At 47.3% G+C, this 26,461-nt stretch overlaps 1 protein-coding gene across 2 annotated transcripts in view; it reads right to left on the reverse strand.

The window, feature by feature from the left end:
* Window positions 1–5,312: 5,312 nt before the first annotated feature.
* AMPD3 (adenosine monophosphate deaminase 3) overlaps window positions 5,313–26,461 on the reverse strand; it is a 96,590-nt gene continuing 75,441 nt past the window's right edge. For both annotated transcript variants that reach the window (XM_073658307.1, XM_073658306.1), the window contains exons 10-15: window positions 18,773–18,899; window positions 13,829–13,992; window positions 13,392–13,512; window positions 12,453–12,626; window positions 10,360–10,470; window positions 5,313–8,163 (exon numbers count right to left, since the gene is read on the reverse strand). In XM_073658307.1, the coding sequence (XP_073514408.1) occupies window positions 7,984–8,163; window positions 10,360–10,470; window positions 12,453–12,626; window positions 13,392–13,512; window positions 13,829–13,992; window positions 18,773–18,899 (877 nt within the window). In that variant the 3' untranslated portion in view covers window positions 5,313–7,983. The remainder of the gene's footprint in view (window positions 8,164–10,359; window positions 10,471–12,452; window positions 12,627–13,391; window positions 13,513–13,828; window positions 13,993–18,772; window positions 18,900–26,461) is intronic.

The raw sequence follows: 26,461 nt of genomic DNA on the forward strand, positions 1-26,461 counted from the left end.
TTATACTCCAGAGCTGCACTCACTATTCTGCTGGTGCAATCACTGTGTACATACATTACATTACTGATCCTGAGTTACATCCTGTATTATACTCCAGAGCTGCACTCACTATTCTGCTGGTGCAGTCACTGTGTACATACATTACATTACTGATCCTGAGTTACCTCCTGTATTATACTCCAGAGCTGCACTCACTATTCTGCTGGTGCAGTCACTGTGTACATACATTACATTACTGATCCTGAGTTACCTCCTGTATTATACTCCAGAGCTGCACTCACTATTCTGCTGGTGCAGTCACTGTGTACATACATTACATTACTGATCCTGAGTTACATCCTGTATTATACTCCAGAGCTGCACTCACTATTCTGCTGGTGCAGTCACTGTGTACATACATTACATTACTGATCCTCTACTGATCCTGAGTTACATCCTGTATTATACCCCAGAGCTGCACTCACTATTCTGCTGGTGCAGTCAATGTGTACATACATTACATTACTTTTCCTATACTGATCCCCTTTTACATTCTGTATTATACTCCAGAGCTGCACTCACTGTTCTTCTGTTTGTTATTGGAAACAATCAGAAAACATATGGACTGACCTGCTTAGCAAATAGAATAGTGAGTGCAGCTCTGGGATATATACTGCATGTAACTCCGGATCAGTAATGTAATGTATATACACAGTGACTGCACCAGCAGAATAGTGAGTGCAGCTCTGGAGTATAATACAGGATGTAACTCAGGATCAGTACAGGATCAGTAATGTAATGTATGTACACAGTGACTGCGCCAGCAGAATAGTGAGTGCAGCTCTGTAGTATAATACAGGATGTAACTCAGGATCGGTACAGGATCAGTAATGTAATGTATGTACACAGTGACTGCACCAGCAGAATAGTGAGTGCAGCTCTGTAGTATAATACAGGATGTAACTCAGGATCAGTACAGGATCAGTAATGTAATGTATGTACACAGTGACTGCGCCAGCAGAATAGTGAGTGCAGCTCTGTAGTATAATACAGGATGTAACTCAGGATCAGTACAGGATCAGTAATGTAATGTATGTACACAGTGACTGCGCCAGCAGAATAGTGAGTGCAGCTCTGTAGTATAATACAGGATGTAACACAGGATCAGTAATGTATGTACACAGTGACTGCACCAGCAGAATAGTGAGTGCAGCTCTGGAGTATAATACAGGATGTAACACAGGATCAGTAATGTAATGTATGTACACAGTGACTGCACCAGCAGAATAGTGAGTGCAGCTCTGGAGTATAATACAGGATGTAACTCAGGATCAGTAATGTATGTACACAGTGACTGCACCAGCAGAATAGTGAGTGCAGCTCTGGAGTATAATACAGGATGTAACTCAGGATCAGTAATATATAAAGGCTTATTCTATATGTAAAATGTTGATCAGAGGTGACAGATGCTTTATGTCCATGTTCACACACTTTAGTTTGCTTTGTGTGTCTGCAGTATACTGCTGCAGGAAAACTACAAAGTGCAGCTATGTGTGAACGCGCCCTAGCAGGGCAGGACGCCGGTGACGAGCCCATCTAGCTGTATGATGTCACGTCCGGGCGGTGGCGATACAGTGTAATATAGTGCTTTTTAAATTATTGGTGTTTTTATGTTCCAGATGTTTTTACATCTGAACTTAATAGATTTAGGAAACATTTCTTTGCACTTTGTGATATTGTATATAGATATATATCTCACCTCCATCTAGTCCGTGGGGTTGGTTAATGCAGGATGTGTATAATGCGGAGGAGGATTTTATTATTTGTTACTTCCTGAATGTCGCACAATTCAGCCAGATTTACATTTTTATTGGGTGAAACCACATTATGGGCCTGAGGATATTGGTGGTGCTCTGGGATTACTGGGAAGTGATGGGTCCGGGCCGCCTGCAGCATTGTAGACACCGCGACTCCTTATATGTGAAGATTGGAGAATACACAATGTAACGTCCCAAGAACTGCGCTCCGGCTATGGGCAGAGCCATAGAGCACTTGAGCCCCCACTTTAATGTTAGGAGAAAGTATCAACATCCCTGTAAACGTTGTTTGTTTTTTTTTTTTGTTTTTTTTTACAATTTTTTCCATCATGGAAAGTTATTAAACTTTATTCCCAGAGTTAGTGCTGAGCTGACCCATCACTGCCATCATCTGTACTCCCAACGAGTACGTTCTGATATTAATGCAGCTAAGAGTGGGCAAGTAGTCTGAGGAAGAGCCGGGGTTTGGAAGCCACTTATATGCTTTTGTTTAATAATGTGATTGGCCAAGTTTTATAACTTTTCATGCTGGATAAAATTATTAAAAAAAAAATAAATACAATTTTAATTATTAAAATTATTGCCATTGCCAACATTGAAGTATAAAGAGGTGATTAATAGGTAACCAGCTCATAGCATTCAGTGCATGAGGGCTAAATCACATGTGCACTACCCCTCTAAGACCACAGTTATTCAGCCCCTGTCTGCAGCTGAGAATAATTGCATCGCCATCTAGTGGCTGAAATATAAAAAGCATTATGGTTCATTTCTGAAGTTTCAATCATTAGGGCTTTTAAAGGGTTATTCCCAAAATAGGCAGTAATCTCTTATCCATAGACTAGGGGATAATTTGCTGACATCTGGGTGTCCAACTGCTAGTACCTCCCCCCACCCCCAGAGATGCCAACAATGAACTGATTGAATTAAGCGGAGGAGTGCAAGTTTTACTTCTGCTCTATTCATTGTCTATGGGACTGCTGGAAATAGGAGACCACGATGCTTGGTTTTCTCTGTCCTATAGACAGTTAATGTAGCGGAGGTCGAGCGTGTGCGCCCATGCTCCATACAGCACGAATGCGATTCTCAGGATTGGACCCTTTGCATCCTGTACAGAGGAGATCAATGGACAACTTGGAGATCTTTGGCTTATATTAGAAGGCCATGTGCAGAGTTTTTTTGAGGCGGTCACAAACTACACGTTTTCTAGTGGAAAAAGCTTTCTCCCCTGGAGTTTTCTCCCTCCCCTCCTCCCCTCCTGGAGTTTTCTCCCTCCCCTCCTCCCCTCCTGGAGTTTTCTCCCTCCCCTCCTCCCCTCCTGGAGTTTTCTCCCTCCCCTCCTCCCCTCCTGGAGTTTTCTCCCTCCCCTCCTCCCCTCCTGGAGTTTTCTCCCTCCCCTCCTCCCCTCCTGGAGTTTTCTCCCTCCCCTCCTCCCCTCCTGGAGTTTTCTCCCTCCCCTCCTGGAGTTTTCTCCCTCCCCTCCTGGAGTTTTCTCCCTCCCCTCCTGGAGTTTTCTCCCTCCCCTCCTGGAGTTTTCTCCCTCCCCTCCTGGAGTTTTCTCCCTCCCCTCCTGGAGTTTTCTCCCTCCCCTCCTGGAGTTTTCTCCCTCCCATTTTTTTTTTTTTTTTTTTATAGCGGAAAAAACAAAACACAAACTAAACTCTGTCTGGCAAATAGCATGAAAGTAATCAGCAATAAATGTATATTTTTCTGTTTATTTTGTGGAGCTTATTGCAACATTACCCGTTACACCGTATATGTAGCATATAATTCTGTGATTACAGACTACTTTAGAGAAGCGGCAGTGATTGTCGTGTGACTACTGGGGTGTTTGGAGGGGCTGCTACTCTTCCCAGTTGCCTTCGTTAATGAGAGGGCTGCAGACCTTTCCCTTTAAGACTTGCCTGAGACCACAGTAAATAATGATATTCATGATGGTCTACCATGTACACTACCACTACATATTTCCTTCACAATTGCTTGCTTGTCTTACTGGAGGCTCAGGTTACTGTTGTCTGTTTCCCATGCTTTACACTACAGCTCTGCTCACTTATATTGTTCACTCTTTACTCTGTATAAGAAGCATTAATATACTACACTGTATAAGTACAGAGGAAGCCACCATAGTGGAGCGCAATCCACTTGGTCACAAGACTACACATCATCCACATCCCTTCCCTGCGGCCGCCTCTTATATTTCGGATTTACTTATTATTTTGACCAGACGCCTCACGCTGCTCATAGTGATTATTCATTCATGTGACCTTTTTGCCTTGTACATGAAAAGCGCTAAACACCCTTACATAACGGCCTTTGTAAAGTAAGAAGTTGTGTTACTGGAAATATTTTAAGAAACTTAAAAAAAAAAAAAAAAATTGTACGTATTTTTGATTGTCCAAAATGAAAAAAAATAAATAACTATTTTGAAACAAATGTTTTTAGAATCATTTTTAACAAAACTAGAAATATGCTTAACTTTTATCATTTTATTTTTTTTTGTACAATTTATTTTGTACATTTTGTCCTGATTTTTAATGTAAATATTAATCTAATCACTTCTATTTCTGCCTTATGTATTTGATTTGCTTTTATATATAAATTGTGGAATATTATAAAAAGACAGTCGTCTGATACAATGCAAGCCAACGTGAAGGAGAACTCTACCTGGGGACATTAACTTACAAGATATCGCTGTAGAGTAACTTTGTGAAATCTTCATTAGGTCTCGTTCACACTTCTTTCGTATGAGTGCTGTCCGCGGTTTTCAGTGATAGTCTTTGGGGTCATTCATATGTCCGTAATTTGTCGCGGACCCAGCTCTCTGCACAAAATCATGGAGATATGTCTGATATTGATCCCAGTTTGGATATATGGGTCTGCGAAAAAAAATCGGACAGCACTCTGATTACATTCGAGTGCTGTCCGAATTTTTTTTCTTTTTTGAGGGAGTGCGGCCAGAGGGAGTGCGGCCAGAGGGAGTGCGGCCAGAGGGAGTGCGGCCAGAGGGAGTGCGGCCAGAGGGAGTGCGGCCAGAGGGAGTGCGGCCAGAGGGAGTGCGGCCAGAGGGAGTGCGGCCAGAGGGAGTGCGGCCAGAGGGAGTGCGGCCAGAGGGAGTGCGGCCAGAGGGAGTGCGGCCAGAGGGAGGGCGGCCAGAGGGAGTGCGGCCAGAGGGAGGGCGGCCAGAGGGAGGGCGGCCAGAGGGAGGGCGGCCAGAGGGAGGGCGGCCAGAGGGAGGGCGGCCAGAGGGAGGGCGGCCAGAGGGAGGGCGGCCAGAGGGTTTTTCTTCTGCGAGGAAAATCCTGATATTCTCTATTTACAAATATAAAATACAAATGAAAAATGTTGCTGTTCTTAAAGTGACGCCGTCATCGCGGCAGATCTCCCCCCCTGTCTATTCTTTTGTACCTAGGGGGGCCATCCTCTTCTACGGCCTTTATTCCATTCGAGGGCGTTTTTGGTGGTTGTATGCGTGTTCCGGCTTGATATAGGATACACCTAATAAAATCACCAAACGCTCCATTGCAGGTTTCTGATTTTATTTTTAATTTTGTTTAAAACATAGAAAAAAAACACAACTTTTTTTGGCAAAATAATAATCTTAAAGTAACTACAGGACGTATAAAATGTACACAAGGCCGAGCGTTACATCCATGTAATAAGCGCAGAGATGGCGGAGCACCACTGACCGGGGAAGCGAAGCGGCAGCCTGTTAAACTGAAGATCCACCAGGAGACGATCAGATGCTGCCTCGATACTATTAGCAGGTTATAGCAGATACAGTGCGGCAGTGACTGTTTATAGGACCAGCCCGTACGGCCGCCATTGGAGCCCTCATGGGGATTTTAACCCTTCGTTCCCTGAGTCCTAAAAAGCAAACTGGCCTCAGTACTCTGTCATATGCCCCCTTCTTGTTCGATTGTGGGTAAGTCAGGGACCAGGGAAAGCTAAGTGCTAATCCGTTTTTAAGCAGCCATTTTTCACCCAACTTTGCCAGCTAAGAATGGGGTGAAAGAGAAAAATACAAAGAAAACCTCCGTTGTGGATTACATGGCCATTAAGCAAATGCATTTATATTTATATGCCCGCTTTCATCAAGACAGATGAATGGACCTCCTGTGCAAGAGGTTCTGCAGCAGCTTTACACTTCCCTGTATTCTAAATGACAACACTTGTTGGATTTGGTTCTGCAGGACGGGGCCACAGCTCTTCAGTTTCGTTATCCAAGAGAACTCTGCCAAACGATAGTGATATATATATATTTTTTTTGTACTATGGTTTATTTCAAGATCTTTGCTTGCTGTCTCAATGAATGTATTTTGTTTTTTTTTAACCAGCTACACTTTTTTTTATGGGATACCTGTCAGTGAATGGAAAATGACAAACCTCTCCCAAAACAGTGTGAACAAGAGCTTAGCTTTGCTGATACATTTCCTCTTAATATTGATACATCCTCTTAATATCAAATGGCCTCTGTGTCACCTCTGTACTCCGTTTTCCCCAAATTGCGTTGCTTTTTAATGGTTTCATGGACTAATGTATTTTTCTAGTAGAATTATTTTGTTTTTTAGATTTTTTTCCCCCCATTAAATATCCTCTCAGGGTGAAGCTGTATTTCGCCTGTAAATAAGTTTACTATTTCTTTTGGTTGATCCTGAAAGTTCCACCTTTATTGTTTTCTCTCTTATTTTGAACTTTTTCTTTTGTCCAATTATTATATGAGCCAGAAAGAAGTCACATTAAAGGGACATTAACCCTAAACTGTGCAGCTGATAAAAGTAGAGCAGTATTGTAAATACTCCCATGCACATTGGATGAAAGTTGTCCAATTTTGCCACTTTTGGACGATCACCTGATGTCTATGGGGACCTCTTGTCTTGAGAGCCGGATCGGGCAGTTGGAATTTCAATGCCCCGATCCTTTTGTTTTCAGTGGAGACCTGTTTATGTGTTTTCAATAAGGAAAAAAAGAGTCTGTCAGACTCCTCTGGCAGCGGCTTTTTCCTTATTGAAAACACAAACTTTTGGCCAATGGGGGAGTTGGAAGAAAGATCGTTTTCTCATTGGTACAGCCAGCTTGGACAGCCCGAGTATAAACCCAAATGCAACCGCCTCGTGCCTAGGGAGCTGGATGTGTCAAACAGCCTTAAAGGGATCTGTCACCAGTTTTTTGATACACAATCTGAGAGCTGCATAATATAGGGGCAGATTCCAGCGGTGTATAACTTTACTGGGTGCTCGCTGCAATTTTTATAAAATCCCTGTTTTTCTAGCAGTGCTCTGAATGTTGAACTGTGTATAACCCCGCCCACATCACTGATTGGCACAGTGTTAACAGAAAGCAGCCAATCAGTGATGTGGGCGGGGATGGACTACATGGCAGCAGGTTTACTAGTCCTCTAGTGATAATCTCCTGCTGATAATACTGTTATTTTTATCAAAACTACAACAAGCAGCCCAGTAAGTGACACATCGCTGGAATCAGGGTCTCAGCACCTACATTATGCTGCTCTCAGCTTAGGCGACAAAAACCTGTTCACAGATTCCCTTAAAAGGCGACTGATCGGTGACACATGGATGTTCTCAACACTAGAGACAGTGGTGTAATATCAAGCTCAGGGGCCCCAATACAGAATCTCTATCTGGGCCCCCAATTATCACACATATTTAATAGTATTGATCTCAAAAGGGACTTTTTCAAACCCCTCCTTTAGGCTCCAATCCCTGCACCCAATATAGTTATGTAAAGTATGATCAATCGGGCAGAGAAGTTTCCACATCATGTCACTCATTCCCTCGATTAACACTGCTGTCAGCTGATAACAGGGAGAAATAGCTTGCATTCATATATCTGATAAAGAGATCAAACGATTACTTTCACCTGCACAGTAGTAGGAAGTATGGGTGATTGTAGATGGAGTGCCCCTTTAACTACCGTCCGTTATTCACATTCTCAGTATTTTACATAAGTTTTGGCAGACAGAAAACCACCCAGTCCTGAGTGGCGGATAACGGAAGAGGGGATCCTGCGGTTGTGCCCATACCCCCTGGTGGCGCTAAAACAAAGCAATTCACTCTCCAGGGCTACCGGCAAACTGAAAATCCTGGAGGAAAACACCCGATGTCCATGATCATCGTCATCATCCGTGCTGACTTGTAGGCACCAGAATGAAGGTACTTTCCCAGTGTTCTCCTCATTGTGCCTGAGCCGAGGGCATAGCCTCAGGATTCATAGCGTCGGCCAAAAAGCTCAGCTCGTTACACAGCGTCTCGTAGCGGAACGCCATGCGGATCTGAGCCACGTTGGTTCTGCTGATGTCATTTCCTTCCGGACCTTCCTTCATGCAATTCTCCCCCAGAAAATGCTTCTTTTCCTAGAAGACAAGAGAATGAGAGATGATGATCAGAGTGTGACCCAATGCCGAAGCTTTGCCCACTACGCCCCAATGCCGAAGCTTTGCCCACTACGCCCCAATGCCGAAGCTTTGTCCACTACGCCCCAATGCCGAAGCTTTGCCCACTACGCCCCAATGCCGAAGCTTTGCCCACTACGCCCCAATGCCGAAGCTTTGTCCACTACGCCCCAATGCCGAAGCTTTGTCCACTACGCCCCAATGCCGAAGCTTTGACCACTACGCCCCAATGCTGAAGCTTTGACCACTACGCCCCAATGCCGAAGCTTTGTCCACTACGCCCCAATGCCGAAGCTTCGCCCACTACGCCCCAATGCCGAAGCTTCGCCCACTACGCCCCAATGCCGACGCTTCGCCCACTACGCCCCAATGCTGAAGCTTTGACCACTACGCCCCAATGCCGAAGCTTTGACCACTACACCCCAAACCGCCACCTGCTGGGATCTTCTCTCTGATCTCACACGTCTCCTGGATCACATCCCAGCTACAGATCAGCAAATCCATTACTAATTGAATCAATTTTGCTACAAATTTCCCCAAAAATTGAGATTCTGCAGAAAGCTAAAGTTTGGGGATTCCATTTGATCAAATCCAGCAGTGCATCGGCCAGGTGGGTGACATTTTGCTGGATTATTTTGAGCTAGGAGAGGGTTAAATTAGCAAAATAAAACTTTATAGTCCCCTTTCTTCACCAGTTCCCGGAACATCCGCCCTAGTTGTCTATGACCCCCCATTTGGCCACATGGGGCGCCAGGATGGAGAAACATTGGAGGACCAGGAGGTGGCAGTATAAAGGTGTTTTTTTTTTTAGTTTTAACCCCTTCCTCATGCTAATCAGAGCAGTTTTGATTCAGACTAAATTTATTGGGACCAAATCGAATCTATTGAATTTGAGCAAATTTGCACAAAACAAGTTTCAGGACATTCTCTCCACTCTAACAGCAAAGGGAAGTGTCTCAGACTACAACTCCATCCAGAGACTCCCCCACCTGCTGTTCTCAGATGGATCAGCCCAGATCACGGGGAGTGTCTCAGACTACAACTCCATCCAGAGACTCCCCCACCTGCTGTTCTCAGATGGATCAGCCCAGATCACGTGGAGTGTCTCAGACTACAACTCCATCCAGAGACTCCCCCCACCTGCTGTTCTCAGATGGATCAGCCCAGATCAGGGGGAGTGTCTCAGACTACAACTCCATCCAGAGACTCCCCCACCTGCTGTTCTCAGATGGATCAGCCCAGATCACGGGGAGTGTCTCAGACTACAACTCCATCCAGAGACTCCCCCACCTGCTGTTCTCAGATGGATCAGCCCAGATCACGTGGAGTGTCTCAGACTACAACTCCATCCAGAGACTCCCCCCACCTGCTGTTCTCAGATGGATCAGCCCAGATCAGGGGGAGTGTCTCAGACTACAACTCCATCCAGAGACTCCCCCCACCTGCTGTTCTTAGATGGATCAGCCCAGATCAGGGGGAGTGTCTCAGACTACAACTCCATCCAGAGACTCCCCCCACCTGCTGTTCTTAGATGGATCAGCCCAGATCACGGGGCATGTCTCAGACTACAACTCCATCCAGAGACTCCCCCCACCTGCTGTTCTTAGATGGATCAGCCCAGATCACGGGGAGTGTCTCAGACTACAACTCCATCCAGAGACTCCCCCCACCTGCTGTTCTTAGATGGATCAGCCCAGATCACGGGGCGTGTCTCAGACTACAACTCCATCCAGAGACTCCCCCCACCTGCTGTTCTTAGATGGATCAGCCCAGATCACGGGGCGTGTCTCAGACTACAACTCCATCCAGAGACTCCCCCCACCTGCTGTTCTTAGATGGATCAGCCCAGATCAGGGGGAGTGTCTCAGACTACCAGAGCACAGTGTGCATGGAGGAAGCATACGTGACAATAGGGCTGGGAATCACAGAAACCCTGCCAGTGGGAATAACCAGGAGGGCATCGGGTGGTCTAGCCAAGTATTAAGCTTTTATCCTGAACTTTTAATGAGAGGTGGAAAGTCCCTCTAAATAATTATTCCCTACGACAGCTGTTAGAGGGTGTGAATGGCAGCCTTCCTTCACTTCTATTGGATCTGAACCAGCTGTAAAAAAAAAAAAAGAAAAACCCAAACCATCATTGGATTCCCATGTCCTGACCTTGTCGGAGAGGCCGCTCTGCAGGACGCTGTTCCTGGCGATCTCGCACAAGTCGCAGGTGCTCAGTTTCCAGACCTGGGCGGCGATGGCGTATTCCTCCATCAGGGCTTCCTATATCATAAATAGAGAGCTGCATTACTGAGGGCGCAGGCCGGGTGATTTCGACCAAGGGGCGACATTGTCCTCAGCAGCACAGAGTATTTCAGGAGAAGAGTGTGCTGATTTTATGGAAGGTGGCAAATTGAGAGTTAAATAGTGCCTAGCAGCACAGAGTATTTCAGGAGAAAAGTATGCTGATCTTGTTTGAGGTCACAGATTGAGAGTTAAATAGTGCACAGCAGCACAGAGTATTTCTGGAGAAAAGTGTGCTCATTTCATGGGAAGTGACAGATTGCACTTCTAGGCACTATTTAACTCTCATTCTTTGACCTCCCAGAAAATCAGCATACTCCTCTGCTTAAATGCTCTGTGCTGCTAGGCACTATTTAACTCTCTCAATCTGTCACCCCTCGCTTCTTTCCTAAAATACTCTGTGCTGTTAAATAATACTTAACTCCCAAGAGTATTTCAGGAGAGGAGTGTGCTGATTTTATGGGAGGTGACAGTATAAGGGTTAAATGGTGCCTAGCAGCACAGAGTATTTCAGGAGAGGAGTGTGCTGATTTTATGGGAGGTGACAGAATAAGGGTTAAATAGTGTCTAGCAGCACAGAGTATTTCAGGAGGGGAGTGTGCTGATTTTATGGGAGGTGACAGAATAAGGGTTAAATGGTGTCTAGCAGCACAGAGTATTTCAGGAGAGGAGTGTGCTGATTTTATGGGAGGTAGCAGAATAAGGGTTAAATAGTGTCTAGCAACACAGAGTATTTCAGGAGAGGAGTGTGCTGATTTTATGGGAGGTGACAGAATAAGGGTTAAATGGTGTCTAGCAGCACAGAGTATTTCAGAAGATTAATGTTCTGATCTTGTGAGAGAGGTTTAAAAGTGAAAGCAGCACAGAGATTTTCAGGATCTGGATGTGCTGATCTAATGGAGGATTAGAGAGGAAGCAGTGGGGCTCCCAGCAGCACAGAGTATTTCAGTGGAAGAGCGCACTGATCTCATGGGAGGTCGCAAACAAAATTACACAGTGGGCAAAGCAGGGTCTCCAGCAGCACAGTGTATATCGGAGCAGGGTATTCTGAAGAGTACATAGTTGAAGGAGCGAGGCCCTCCAGCAGTACAGAGTATTTCTGTGGAGAAGTGTGCTGACCTTTAGGCTGTGTGCCCACGTAGCATTTTTCAAGCGTATATGCTGCGGAATTTCCGCAGCGTAAACGCTTGAAAAACGCATGTATATCCGCACCCCATGGTCCCCAATGGGATTCCGCAAGTTCTATGCACATGCTGCGGATTTTTCCGCAGCGTTTATGCCGCGTTCAAAAATCCGCAGCATGTCATTTAATTTTGCGTTTCCGCAAGCGGAATTGCCTTTGTCCAATGCATAAAAAACGCAAGGCAATTCCGTATGTGGAAAACGCGTGATAAACGCGCGAAAAATGCGCGATAAACGCGTGCGGAATTCCGCATGCGTTTTTCCGGGAGAGGACTTGCATTTATGCAGCAGAAATTTTCTGCTTCATAAATGCAACGTGGGCACATAGCCTTAGGGATGTCACAAATTGAGATTTTTAAACGGTATAAAAGACCATGGTCTCCAGCAGCACAGAGTATTTCAGGAGAAGAGTATGCTAGATCTTGTGGGGAGGGGGGGGTCATGCATTGAGTGTAATATAGGGAAAACAGCAGGGTACCCAGCAGCACAGAGTATTTCAGTGGAAAATTCTGTGCTGATCTTGTCGGTGGTCACAGGTTGAGGTTTCCATGGTATAAAGACCATGGTCTCTGGCAGCACAGAGTATTTCAGGAGTGGGATGTAGTGATTCTGAGGGACATTACAGACATTTGTTTTCAGGTCAATTTTTTTTTTTTATCTTCTGGTTCAATAGTAAATAAGAGTACAAAGTGGAAAGAGCAGTGGGCCCCAGCAGCACAGAGTATTTCAGTAGATACGTAAGTGGGAGGCGAGGGGCCCCACTTTTTCCTTGCTCCCACCTTGGTGTAGTGGAACTGCATGGGATCGTCCGTGGACAGGGAGACGACCAGGCCTTTATGCAGGAATTCCCGCAGCGGGTTCTTGGAGTATTCTAGGAACAAGCTGTTATTGCTGAGAGGAGACATGGCGATGGGAATCTGCGCCAGGTAGTAGAGGTACTGCAGCACCGGGCTCTGGGGGAGAAAGGACGGATGACACACGAGCCAGGAAAAATCAGAAGAAGAACATTCTTCCATTCTTCTTTAGAGACTCAGCGCCTCTGGCAGTTTGTTACAATTGTATCAAAATATTAATCATTGTTGCAATAATATTGAATCATTGCAGCAGTTTCCTGCCTGTTCTCATCAGACTTTATCCACACATTGCATTTTTTGCAACTTTTTATTTTCTGCACCATAAACCCGAGTCGTGGAAGTAAAAAATATTTTGTCGCATTTTTCCATTCTATTTTTCCATTGATGTGAATGGGTGAAAAATGAAACACTGAAAGAATTGACGTCAAAAAACCGCGCAGCAGCTCAGTAAGTGCAAAGAAAAAGAAAATGCAGCGTGTGAATGAGATTTTATGAAATCTCATTCACTTCGCTGGTACTGTAAAACACGGCTTTTTTTCTGCTGCAGAAAAAAACGCCATGTGTGAACACACGCTAACAGGATTCTCCACCAGGCTGGATACAATTGTAACAAACCTTCAACTTTGAGCAATATTATAGGGGGCTCACCACTCCCACCCAAATGGATAAAGAGGTGCGACAGGGTCCCGTTCTCCAGATAGATGGGGGTCCCATAGTGTATCCCGAATCTGTCTTATATTTTCACCATTTACATGTACAATACAGAGGACATATTTCTTAGCAAGCAGCAAATTCAAAGCCACAGTTGCACTACAACTCCCAGCATTGGGCCCTGATAACTGGGTTTTTTTTTGTTAGTTTTACCTTTTTGAGAAGTAATCCATGAGAAATGTTATCTGCGGTTATAAAGGCCGACACCAGATGTGTGATGGACCCGGCTTCTCCACAATGAGGCCGGAACAGGAAGGTGCTCATCCCCCGCTCCCTGGGAAATGGAAAACGTCAACGATCATTGCAATTCTTCCAAACCAGCGATCGCAGCCCAGAACCGCAGAGGATTTCACCACGGAGCCCCCCACTAATCTCTAAAGCAAAGGGGACCCCGGAAGTGAAGTCAGTGGAGAAACCAACAGCATTACTATGAGATATGGGAATCTGAAGGCCCAAACTTAGGGGGTCCGCAGAATTCTGGAAGCTACTGATGTTCCTGTGCACAAAATCCAGGAAGGAAACATTTAAAGGGATTCTCCTGCCAATGCTGACATGGTGGGTCAGTCTTGAGGGGATGGGGGGTCACTTACTTGCGCAGGTTGTTGAGCAGCATGATATTAGCATACATATAATACAGGTAGTAACTGTACGGGGGGTTCTGCTCGTGCGTCCACTGGTCGGGGGTCGGACTCTTGTTGGAGAACATGTGATCGTTGTGTTTGGACTCATCGTCGACGCTGTCAAAGCCGGTGACCTGGAATCACAAATGTGCCGATCAACGAAGGCACCAACACATGGTCGTCAGATGTTACCGCCCGTGATCTTAAAGGATACACACAAGAGGGGGCACCCCAGGATATACACAAGGAGGAAACCCCCGGATATAGATAAGGGAGAACACCCCTAGATATATACGAAGGGTGTCATCCCCAGATACACAAGGAGGGACACCCCTTGGATATACACAAGTGGAGGGCACCCCTGGATATATACAAAAGGGGGGACACCCCTGTAAATATATGAAAAATATATACCCCTAAACATACACAAGGGAAGACACCCCTAGATAAAAACAAGGGAGGACACCCCAAGATATATACGAAGAGTGTCACCCCCAGATTCACAAGGAGTGACACCCCCTGATTTAAGGAAGGACACCCCCCGGATATACACAAGGGAGGTCACCCCAGGTTACATACGAAAGAGGGGATACCCCTAAACATACACAAGGAAAGACACCCCTATATATATACGAAGGGTGTCAACCCCAGATACACAAGGAGGGACACTCCCTGATTTAAGGAAGGACACCCTCCCCCCGGATATACACAGTGCAGGACACTCCTGGATATATACAAAAGGGGGACACACACACAATATATATAAGGGACGACACCCGTAGATATACACAAGGAGGGAACCACGAATACACAGTGTGCAGAATTATTAGGCAAGTTGTATTTCAGAGGATTATATTTATTATGCTCTCAATCAACCCAAAAGACTCATAAATATCCAAGCTTAATATTTTTGGAAGTTGGAGTGGGTTTATTTTTTTGATTTGGCTATCTTAGGAGGATATCGGTTTGTGCAGGTAACTATTACTGTGCAGAATTATTAGGCAACTTAATAAAAACCAAATATAATCCCATCTCACTTGTTTATTTTCACCAGGTAAACCAATATCAGTGCACAAAATTTAGAAATAAACATTTCTGACATGCAAAAAACAAAAACCAAAAAATGATCAGTATAGCCACCTTTCTTTATGATGACACTCAGCAGCCTTCCATCCATAGATTCTGTCAGTTGCTTGATCTGTTTTCGATCAACATTGCCTGCAGCAGCCACCACAGCCTCCCAGACACTGTTCCGAGAGGTGTACTGTTTTCCCTCCCTGTAGATCTCACATTTTATGATGGACCACAGGTTCTCTATGGGGTTCAGATCAGGTGAACAAGGGGGCCATGTCATTATTTTTTCTTCTTTTAGACCTTTACTGGCCAGCCACGCTGTGGAGTAGTTGGATGCATGTGATGGAGCATTGTCCTGCATGAAAATCATGTTTTTCTTGAACAATACCGATTCTTCCTGTACCACTGCTTGAAGAAGTTGTCTTCCAGAAACTGGCAGTAGGTCTGGGAGTTGAGCTTCACTCCATCTGACTCGCCCCCTGGGCCGTGGGGCACTCGGGACCGGACTTCAGGGCAACGCTGGGAGTAGTAGTGGCGACCCGGTCCCGTGGCTCAGGGTGGTCAGACCAGTGGCAGTCCTTTATCAGTTTTAAGTGATGTCCGACTACGCCACCCGTGGATTGCGGTTATTATGAACCGCCGCTGCAAGGTAATCCCCTGAGGCTGATGGTGTGTGCAGCTGAGATTGTATAACTCCCCACGGGAGGAGTGTAGCCCCAGGGCAGTGCTGTGGATCGAGGGGGTGATGGTGAAGAGAGTCCCAGTGCCGTTAGTGCTGGAGGAGCAAGGAGTACACAGACAACGTACTGCAGTCTAATGTCTTTTACTCACAGTTCATATGCTCTGGGTCACCTGGGCGCAAGCAGTGACCACCCAAGCCGTGCGGTGTCCACCAGGTGAGGAACTCGGTCAACCCCCAGGCAACTCAGGAGTATGGTTCAGAGCTCCTTCCTATCCTTCCTTCAGCTCGTGCCCCGCCAGTGACCAAGCTTTTGTCCAGCTCCCGCGGGTCTATGCGGTCAAACGTGGGCCCCGTTTCCCGCTACCCTATATGGTATGCCTTCCTAGCAAGGTTTAGCAAGGGGTCGCACCAAGTGATGGTCACGACCTCCGGTTCTTGGCTGAAGATTATTAGCTTCCGCCAAATTGGGATCCGGTACCCTCTTCTTGCCTGACCCGTCACCCGATTCACGTTGGTCCTTAGGGTCCCTTCCACCTTCTTGTTCCTGAGCCCTTCTGTTTCTCGGCCACTTCTTTCCCTTTCCTGTTCCTTCTCTTCTCCTCTGTTCCTTCTCCTCTCAGGCCCCGGTCTTTTCTCTAGGCCTGCCTCTGAGCAGAGCTCCTACAGAGCCTTTGCTCCCAGTCTTCTCCTCTCACTGACTGTCTGAACGACTGAACTGAACCCAGAACTAAGATGGTGCCCACCTTTTATACTTCCCTCTAAAACATGAGCCCAGGTGACCAGCAACCAACCGTCCCCTCCTGCTCCTACATCACAGGATTCCCCCCCCCCTCCCCACTCCAGCCAGGGACATGGTCTGTCGTGCCTGCATTTCTGTCTAATGGGAGCACCGTTGAGCTGTCCCCCGGAAATGGGGTGTGTGTGATGCATGCAGCCTACCGAGCCCTGGCCCATATTCCATCCTTACCTGGGAGAGGAATATCACACCTCTGGGTGAGGTGCAATACCTCTGTAGCGACCGAGCCCTCGGGGCGCTACACATCCTCAACCCGAAAAGGTCCCACAAGTTTATCTTTGATGATACCAGCCCATACCAGTACCCCACCTCCACCTTGCTGGCGTCTGAGTCGGAGTGGAGCTCTCTGCCCTTTACTGATCCAGCCTCTGGCCCATCAAGAGTCACTCTCATTTCATCAGTCCATAAAACCTTTGAAAAATCAGTCTTAAGATATTTCTTGGCCCATTCTTGACGTTTTATCTTATGTTTTGTAGCGTCGGCGTCCCTGCCTTCTGCTAGGCAGGGACGCTGTTCCCCTCACCTCTCCGCTCCGTGCCCGGCGTCCTCCTCCCGCTCTGCTGGCAGCGCGCGCTGCTTCCCGGCCACTGTGCTTAGGGCGCGCGCGCGCTCCCCCTCTCTTAAAGGGGCCGCGCGCGCCGTCCTAAGGAGTCCCCGGCCAATGGCCGGAGGACCTCTCCATATATAAGGCACCTCCTCCAAAATGGAGGTGCCTGAGCAATGTTGTTGCATAGTCTATCACTCTGCTTCAGCCCTCAGGTCCTGTTACCAGTTACCTGCCAGTTACCTGCCAGATTCCAGCTTGATACCTGCCTGATACTTGTCTATCTACTTGCATTCCTGCGGTCCGACAGTCTGCCTACCAGCCCTGCCAGTCTGTCTATGGATCTGATTACCCGCTCACCTGGGAGCGTCCGCCTGCTACCTGCCTGCTAGCCTACCTGGAGGCTCTGCCGTCACCTGCCGTGACCACCTGCCTGTTCAGAGACTCTTGCCTGCTCACCTGGGAGCGTCCGCCTGCTACCTGCCTGCTAGTCTACTTGGAGGCTCTGCCATCACGTGCTGTGACCACCTGCCTGTCCAGAGACTCTTGCCTGCTCACCTGGGAGCGTCCGCCTGCTACCTGCCTGCTAGCCTACCTGGAGGCCCTGCCGTCACTTGCTGTGACCACCTGCCTGTCCAGAGACTCTTGCCCGCTCACCTGGGAGCGTCCACCTGCTACCTGCCTGCTAGCCTATCTGGAGGCTTCGCCGTCACTTGCCGTGACCACCCGCCTGTCAAGAGACTGTTCCCGTCACTTGCCGTGACCTCCTGCCCCCCTACCCAGAGACTGTCCCCGTCACTTGCCGTGACCTCCTGCCCTTCTACCCAGAGACTGTCCCCGTCACTTGCCGTGACCTCCTGCCCTTCTACCCAGAGACTGTCCCCGTCACTTGCCGTGACTACCTGCCCTTCTACCCTGGGAGCCACCCGCTTCCTTACAAGGACTGCCCCTTTGTATCGTAGCTCAGAGGTTCCACCTCCCAGACCCGTTACATGTTTCTTGTTCAAAGGTGGTGGTTTTTCAGCCGTCCTTACCTTGGCCATGTCCCTGAGTATCGCACACCTTCTGCATTTTGATACGCCAGTAACGTTGCAGCTCTGAAATATGGCAAAACTGGTGGCGAATGGCATCTTGGGAGCTTCACGCTTGAGTTTCCTCAATTCATGGGCAGTTATTTGCTCCTTTTTTGGCCAACACGCTTTTTGCGACCCTGTTGGCTATTTGCCATGAAGCGCTTGATTGTTCGGTGATCACGCTTCAAAAGTTTGGAAATTTCAAGACTGCTGCATCCCTCTGCAAGACATCTCACAATTTTGGACTTTTCAGAGCCCGTCAAATCTCTCTTCTGACCCATTTTGCCAAAGGAAAGGAAGTTGCCTAATAATTAAGCACACCTTATATAGGGTGTTGATGTCATTAGTCAACACCCCTCCTCATTACAGAGATGCACATCACCAGATTTACTTAATTGGTAGTTGGCTCTCAAGACTATGCAGCTTGGAGTAGGACAACATGTATAAAAAGTATCATGTGATCAAAATACTCATTTGCCTAATAATTCTGCACAAAGTGTATAGTGAGGACACCCGTGAATATATATATATATATAAAAAGGGGGGAGACACCCCTGAATATACACAAGGGAGGACAGCCCCTGGATATATATGAAGGAAGGACAAATATACACAAGGGAGGACACCCCCCGAATATACACAAGGGAGGACACCGCTGGATAAATACGAAGGGGGACAACCCCTGGATATACACAAGGGGGGACACCCCCAGATATACACAAGGAGGAACACCCCTCTTACTTACATAGTTAAGGAATAGGTAGAGCTCTTTGTGATCTGAAGGGTTAATTGTCGCCTCAAATAGTGGCAAGAATATATTTTCCAACATTTTGCCAAAATCTGGGAGAATCTTCTTCGATCTGAAAATGTCACTGGAAGAAAAAAATACAGATATTGATTCCCCATCATTTTTCTTATTCTCCCGTCACGGTCATCCAGCATTACATGTCATAATCCGCATTTATGGGAAAAGTAAAATTTTATTTCAAATCTGATAGATCCTGCAATTGCAGTTCCCCTTCTCTACCATCAGGGGGCAGCACATTTGCAGTTAGAAAAAGTTGACAACACATAAATGAGCAGCAGACGTCAGGGCGGCATCAGTGATAATGGGCTCCATGTCTGCACATCTCCTCTACATCATATCTTTGTGTTAATGGTCCGGAGAGATTAGTTTTTATTGAGATTGTATCAAGTTTCAAAACCACAGGAAGCAAAATGTGCATTTCCCTTGCAATTAAGTCCAGCCTGTTACTGGAAAGGCTGCAGTGCCCAAAGTGACTCCTGATCAACAGCCGGTGCTGAAACTAATTCGATAACGGGGCTTCTCTATTCCCTTGTCGGTGTGCAGCATTGTTGGTGGCTCATGGTGTTTGTGGGCAGGGTCAGCTCCAGGTTTTTCTGGGCCCCGGGCGAAAGAGTCTCAGTGGCCCCTTTAACACATGCACGATTCATGATGCACAGATACCGCAGAGAAATATACAGTATATATATAGTACAATGCCGACGATTTCACTTCTTACATTACATGAGCGATATCTATTGTAAATTCTAGAATAGCTCAGAAACCGGCGAATCCTCGCAGCGCACAGTGCAGACCGGCAGTATAGTCCTCCATACAGTATAATGGGTTCCACATAGTCCTCCATACAGTATAATGGGTCCCACATAGTCATCCATACAGTATAATGGGCCCCACATAGTCCTCCATACATTATAATGGGTCCCACATAGTCCTCCATACAGTATAACGGGTTCCACATAGTCCTCCATACAGTATAATGGGTCCCACATAGTCATCCATACAGTATAATGGGCCCCACATAGTCCTCCATACATTATAATGGGTCCCACATAGTCCTCCATACAGAATAATGGGCCACACATAGTCCTCCATACAGTATAATGGGCCCCACATAGTCCTCCATACAGAATAATGGGCCCCACATAGTCCTCCATACAGTATAATGGGCCCCACATAGTCCTCCATACAGAATAATGGGCCCCACATAGTCATCCATACAGTATAATGGGCCCCACATAGTCCTCCATACATTATAATGGGTCCCACATAGTCCTCCATACAGTATAACGGGTTCCACATAGTCCTCCATACAGTATAATGGGTCCCACATAGTCATCCATACAGTATAATGGGCCCCACATAGTCCTCCATACATTATAATGGGTCCCACATAGTCCTCCATACAGTATAATGGGTCCCACATAGTCCTCCACACAATATAATGGGCGCCACATAGTCCTCCATACAGTATAATGGGCCCCACATAGTCCTCCATACAGAATAATGGGCCCCACATAGTCCTCCATACAGTATAATGGGCCCACATAGTCCTCCATACAGAATAATGGCCCCATATAGTCCTCCATGCAGTATAATGGGCCTCACAGTCCTCCATACAGAATAATGGCCCCACATAGTCCTCCATACAGAATAATGGCCCCACATAGTCCTCCATACAGTATTATGGGCCTCATATATTCCTCCATACAGAATAATGGGCCCCACATAGTCCTCCATACAGTATAATGGCCCCACATAGTCCTCCATAAAGTATTATGGGCCTCATATATTCCTCCATACAGTATTATGGGCACCATATAGTCCTCCATACAGTATTATTGGCACCACATAGTCCTCCATTCAGTATAATGGGCACCACATAGTCCTCCATTCAGTATAATGGGCACCACATAGTCCTTCCTACAATATTATGGGCCCACATAGTCCTCCATACAGTATTATGGGCCTCATATATTCCTCCATACAGTATTATGGGCTCCACATAGTCTTCCACACAGTATTATGGGCACCACATAGTCCTCCATACAGTATTATAGGCACCACATAGTCCTCCATACAGTATTATGGGCACCACATAGTCCTCCATACAGTATTATGGGCACCACATAGTCCTCCATACAGTATTATGTGCACCACATAGTCCTTCATACAGTATTATGGGCATCACATAGTCCTCCATACAGTATTATGGGCACCACATAGTCCTCCATACAGTATTATGGGCATCACATAGTCCTCCATACAGTATAATGGGCCCCACATAGTCCTCCATACAGTATTATGGGCACCTCATAGTCCTCCATACAGTATTATCGGCCTCATATATTCCTCCATACAGTATTATGGGCTCCACATAGTCCTCCACACAGTATTATGGGCACCACATAGTCCTCCATACAGTATTATGGCCACCACATAGTCCTCCATACAGTATTATGGGCACCACATAGTCCTCCATACAGTATTATGGGCACCACATAGTCCTCCATACAGTATTATGGGCATCACATAGTCCTTCATACAGTATAATGGGCCCCACATAGTCCTCCATACAGTATTATGGGCACCACATAGTCTTCCATACAGTATTATGGGCCCCATATATTGCTCCATACAGAATAATGGACCCCATATAACGCTCCATGCAGAATACTGGTCCCCATATAACGCTCCATAGAGGACACTGGCCCCCTTATAACGCTCCATACAGGATACTGGCCCCCATATAACGCTCCATACAGGATACTGGTCCCCATATAATGCATTACATTACATGAGTGATATCTATTGTAAATTCTACAATAGCTCAGAAACCGGCGAATGGCTCCACACAGTATACTGGCCCCCATACAATGCTCCATACGGAATACTGGCCCCCATATATAACACTCCATATGGAATACTGGCCCCCATATAAGCTCCGTAAAGAATACTGGCCCCCATATAACGCTCCATACAGAATACTGGTCCCCATAAAACGCTCCGTACAGGATACTGGTCTCCTTATAACACTTCATACAGGATACTGGCCCCCATATAATGCTCCATGCAGGCTGTTCCCCCCACATAATGCCCTATGCAGGCTGTTCCCCCCTTATAATGCCCCATGCAGGCTGCCACCCCCCTTATAATGCTCCATGCAGAATGTCACCCCCCATATAATGCCCCATGCAGGATGTCACTCCCCCCATATAATGCTCCATGCAGGATATCACTCCCCCCCCATATAATGCCCCATGCAGGATATCACTTCTCCCCCCATATAATGCCCCATGCAGGATATCACTTCTCCCCCCCATATAATGCCCCATGCAGGATGTCACCCCTCATATAATGCCCCATGCTGGATGTCACCCCCTATATAATGCCCCGTGCAGTATGTCCCTTTCCCCCCATATAATGACCCATGCAGGATGTCACTTCTCCCTCCCATTTAATGCCCCATGCAGGATGTCAACCCCCATATAATGCCCCATGCAGGATATCACCCCCATATAATGCCCCATGCAGGCTGTCACTTCTCCCCCCCCATATAATGCCCTATGCAGGATGTCCCTTTCACCCCCATATAATGCCCCATGCAGGATGTCCCTTTCACCCCCATATAATGCCCCATGCAGGATGTCACCCCCCCATATAATGCCCCATGCAGGATGTCCCTTTCTCCCCAATATAATGCCCCATGCAGGATGTCACTTTCCCCCCCCCATATAATGCCCCATGCAGGATGTCCCTTTCCCCCACCATACAATGCCCTATGCAGGATGTCCCTTTCCCCCTATATAATGCCCCATACAGGATGTCCCTTTCCCCCACCATATAATGCCCCATGCAGGATGTCACCCCCCTCCCTCTTCATAATGCCCCATGCAGGACATCACCCCCCTCTCTTTAAAATGCCCCATGCAGGATGTCACCCCCCCCCATATAATGCCCCATGCAGAATGTCCCTTTCCCCCACCATATAATGCCCTATGCAGGATGTCCCTTTCCCCCTATATAATGCCCCATGCAGGATGTCCCTTTCCCCCACCATATAATACCACATGCAGGATGTCACCCCCCTCCCTCTTTATAATGCCCCATGCAGGATATCACCCCCGCTCTCTTTAAAATGCCCCATGCAGAATGTCACCCCCCCATATAATGCCCCATGCAGGATGTCCCTTTCTCCCCAATATAATGCCCCAAGCAGGATGTCACCCCCCCATATAATGCCCCATGCAGGATGTCACTCCCCCCCCATATAATGCCCCATGCAGGATGTCCCTTTCCCCCACCATATAATGCCCTATGCAGGATGTCCCTTTCCCCCCATATAATGCCCCATGCAGGATGTCCCTTTCCCCCACCATATAATACCACATGCAGGATGTCACCCCCCTCTTTATAATGCCCCATGCAGGATATTACCCCCCTCTCTTTAAAATGCCCCATGCAGGATGTCACCCCCCCATATAATGCCCCATGCAGGATGTCCCTTTCCCCCACCATATAATGCCCTATGCAGGATGTCCCTTTCCCCCCATATAATGCCCCATGCAGGATGTCCCTTACCCCACCATATAATGCCACATGCAGGATGTCACCCCCCTCTTTATAATGCCCCATGCAGGATATTACCCCCCTCTCTTTAAAATGCCCCATGCAGGATGTCACCCCCCATATAATGCCCCATGCAGGATGCCACTCCCCCCCCATAAAATGCCCCATGCAGGATGTCACCTCTCCCCCCCCATATAATGCCCCATGCAGGATATCACCCCCCCCATATAATGCTCCCATGCCTCCATAGCTCAATGTGGACAAAACTGAGCTCATTATCTTTCTCCCATCTCGCATATCCTTCCCAACTGATTATTCAATCACAATAAATGACATCACTCTTTCCGCTGTACCGACAATCCGCTGCCTCGGAGTAACCCTTGACTCTGCCCTGTCCTTCAAACTCCACATCAGAGCTCTCATCACCTCCTGTCGCCTCCAGCGCAAAAATATTTCCAGAATCCGTCCCTTCCTCAACCCTCAATCTACTAAACTACTCTCGCACCTCTCCAGTCCATCCTCAACTCTGCTGCATGACTGGTCCATCTCTCGCCTCGCTACTCCTCTGCTACCCCCCTTTGCAAATCCCTTCACTGGCTCCCATTCCCCCAGCGTATCCAGTTCAAACTACTAACACTGACCTACAAAGCCATCCATAACCTGTCTCCTCCGTACATCTCTGAACTAATCTCCCGATATATTCCCTCACGTAACCTCTGGTCCTCCCAAGACCTCCTTCTCTCCTCCACACTTATCTGTTCCTCACGCAATCGCCTCCAAGATTTCTCCCGAATATCCCCCGTCCTATGGAATTCTGTGCCTCAACACGTCCGATTATCCACCACACTTGGATCTTTCAGACGGAACCTGAAAACCCATCTCTTCAAACAGCCTTCAGCCTGCCATGACCCCACTGCCTCCTCAACAACACCAGAGCTACCGCAACTCCTCAACCTACGTACCGTTCTATCATTGTTAGTTTGTTTACTGTAAGTGATATTTGTATTTGATATGTAACCCCTTATGTACAGCTCCATGGAACATGAAATCAATGGCGCTATATAAATTAATAATAATAAAAATACACTAAAAAAATCAAATACTCACCTCACTCCTCCTCACCTGCTGCCGCTGCTCAGGTCCGGACTCCAGCGTCGCCGGCGTTGTCCCGCTCTGCGCTGCCTGTGACGGCTCAGGGGAGGGCGCGGTGGAAAGACGTCACAGGGAGCGCAGAGCAGGAAGACAGCGGATCTGCGGAGGCATGGGGAGAGGTAAGTATCTGGCTGCCGGGGCCCTGAACAATCGGGGGAGAAGGGCGGGAGCTGTCACCGCTCTCCTCCGCCCATATTCCGGCAGGGTCCCCGACTGCGAATGAGCCCCCCTGCCTGCTCAGGGGCCCGGAACTTGCCCGGGTACGCCGGGTGCTGACGCCGGCCCTGTTTGTGGGTACACGGTGGGCAGACTTATTGGGGCAGTTTGAACACAAGCTTACTGCTGGGAGCCCTGAGGTTTGACTGTGTTTTTATTTTATGGTGTTTATATTGGTTGGGCAGTTTGGACACAAGCTTACTGCTGGGAGCCCTGATGTTTGACTGTGTTTTTATTTTATGGTGTTTATATTTAGACAGGTTTTTTTTATAAAAGGGGTTGTCTCAAACTGAACCTACAGAAGCATACTGCTCCCACCCCCTGGATTCCTGCTTTGCTGGTGGGTGTGTTCTCATGAAGATTGACAATTCGCACCAGCAGCATGGTTGCGTCTTTGGTCCAAACTGTGCGCTCCCCATGGCTGCTGGATAAAGCGCATATAGACTGAGGATGGTCGGGTCCAGTGATCCAAAGCAGATGTGTCAGAGCAATGTTAGCTCCTTTAAGGGGTAAGTAAACACTCCCTATTAAAGTTCTCCATCCCAGAGCTTTTATTGTTATGATCTGCAACAAGTACTAAGGAAAGATATGGGAAAGCTGTCCCTACAGTAAGACTAAGCTGAATCCCTACGATGTAGCGGGCTGCCTGTTCCTAGCGAACAGACCCGCCTTAGTCCTCGGCTAGTCTGAACGAAGACCTATAGCAAAAGGGGAGGGTCCCTAAAAGAACTAAGGACTGGGACAAAAATGGGACACTTCCTGAACAGAGAAAGTTGCTGCAGAACACAAAAAGACAAACTGACAAAAAGGTACTAGAGTTCCCAGAAGGACCAAGCGAACTGACAGAGAAAGGCACAGAAGCACCTGGCTAGAGAAACAGTCAAACACTGAAGTCACAGCCAAAAGGGCGGAACTGGAATATATAGGCAGATGGTCAAGTGACGGCAAAACACAAGATGAAAAAAAACAAACAGGAGTGTTCTAACATTTATATGGCTACAGAAGAGCAACAAAACTTCAGCCGGAGTAGTAATGCATCAGGTCTGTTCTAGGTGAAAGAGACCAAACACCTGTAAGACAGACGCTGTTAATAAAGGAGAAGGATTGGCGCATTATTAAGGGACTTATTCCTGTTAGTGAAGAGCGCACCTGCCAGATAACTGCCTAAAAGGGTTGAGACACCAGAGGCATCTGAAAGCTGATGCCCAATTGCATGAAGAAGTGCCACAGCAGAGACGGCTAGGAGAGGAATGCCGCTATGCGGTAACTGTAAAGGCTGCAACTAGAGAGTGCAAAGCCGCCAAATGAGCTGCTGCAGAATATTGCTGCCAGAGAGATGTTCGTCAGATGGCTTGTGACTAGTGATGAGCGAACATGCTCGCTACTGCTCGGTGCTCGCCCGAGCATCTCACGGCTCGAGATGCTCGGCGCTCACCGAGTATTTCCGGGTTGCTCGGGTCCCCTCCCTGCATGTTTGGCGCTCTTTAGAGAGCCAATGAACATGCAGGGATTGCCTGCCATGCACTGTAATGCCGTAGCCATGTTGGTTGTGGGCATTACAGTGATTGGCTGGCCTCACAGCGTCATCAGGTCTATATCAGACCTGGCGCCGCCATGCTCGTCACAGTCACTCCGGAATCAGACAGCTGATGCTGTGTCAGGCAGAGATTTGATCATGTATTAGGTAGTGTAGGG

The sequence above is a fragment of the Phyllobates terribilis genome, unplaced genomic scaffold (assembly GCF_046119375.1).
Source record: "Phyllobates terribilis strain yellow unplaced genomic scaffold, ASM4611937v1 Scaffold_13__5_contigs__length_258822181, whole genome shotgun sequence".
NCBI classification, from domain to species: Eukaryota; Metazoa; Chordata; class Amphibia; order Anura; family Dendrobatidae; genus Phyllobates; species Phyllobates terribilis.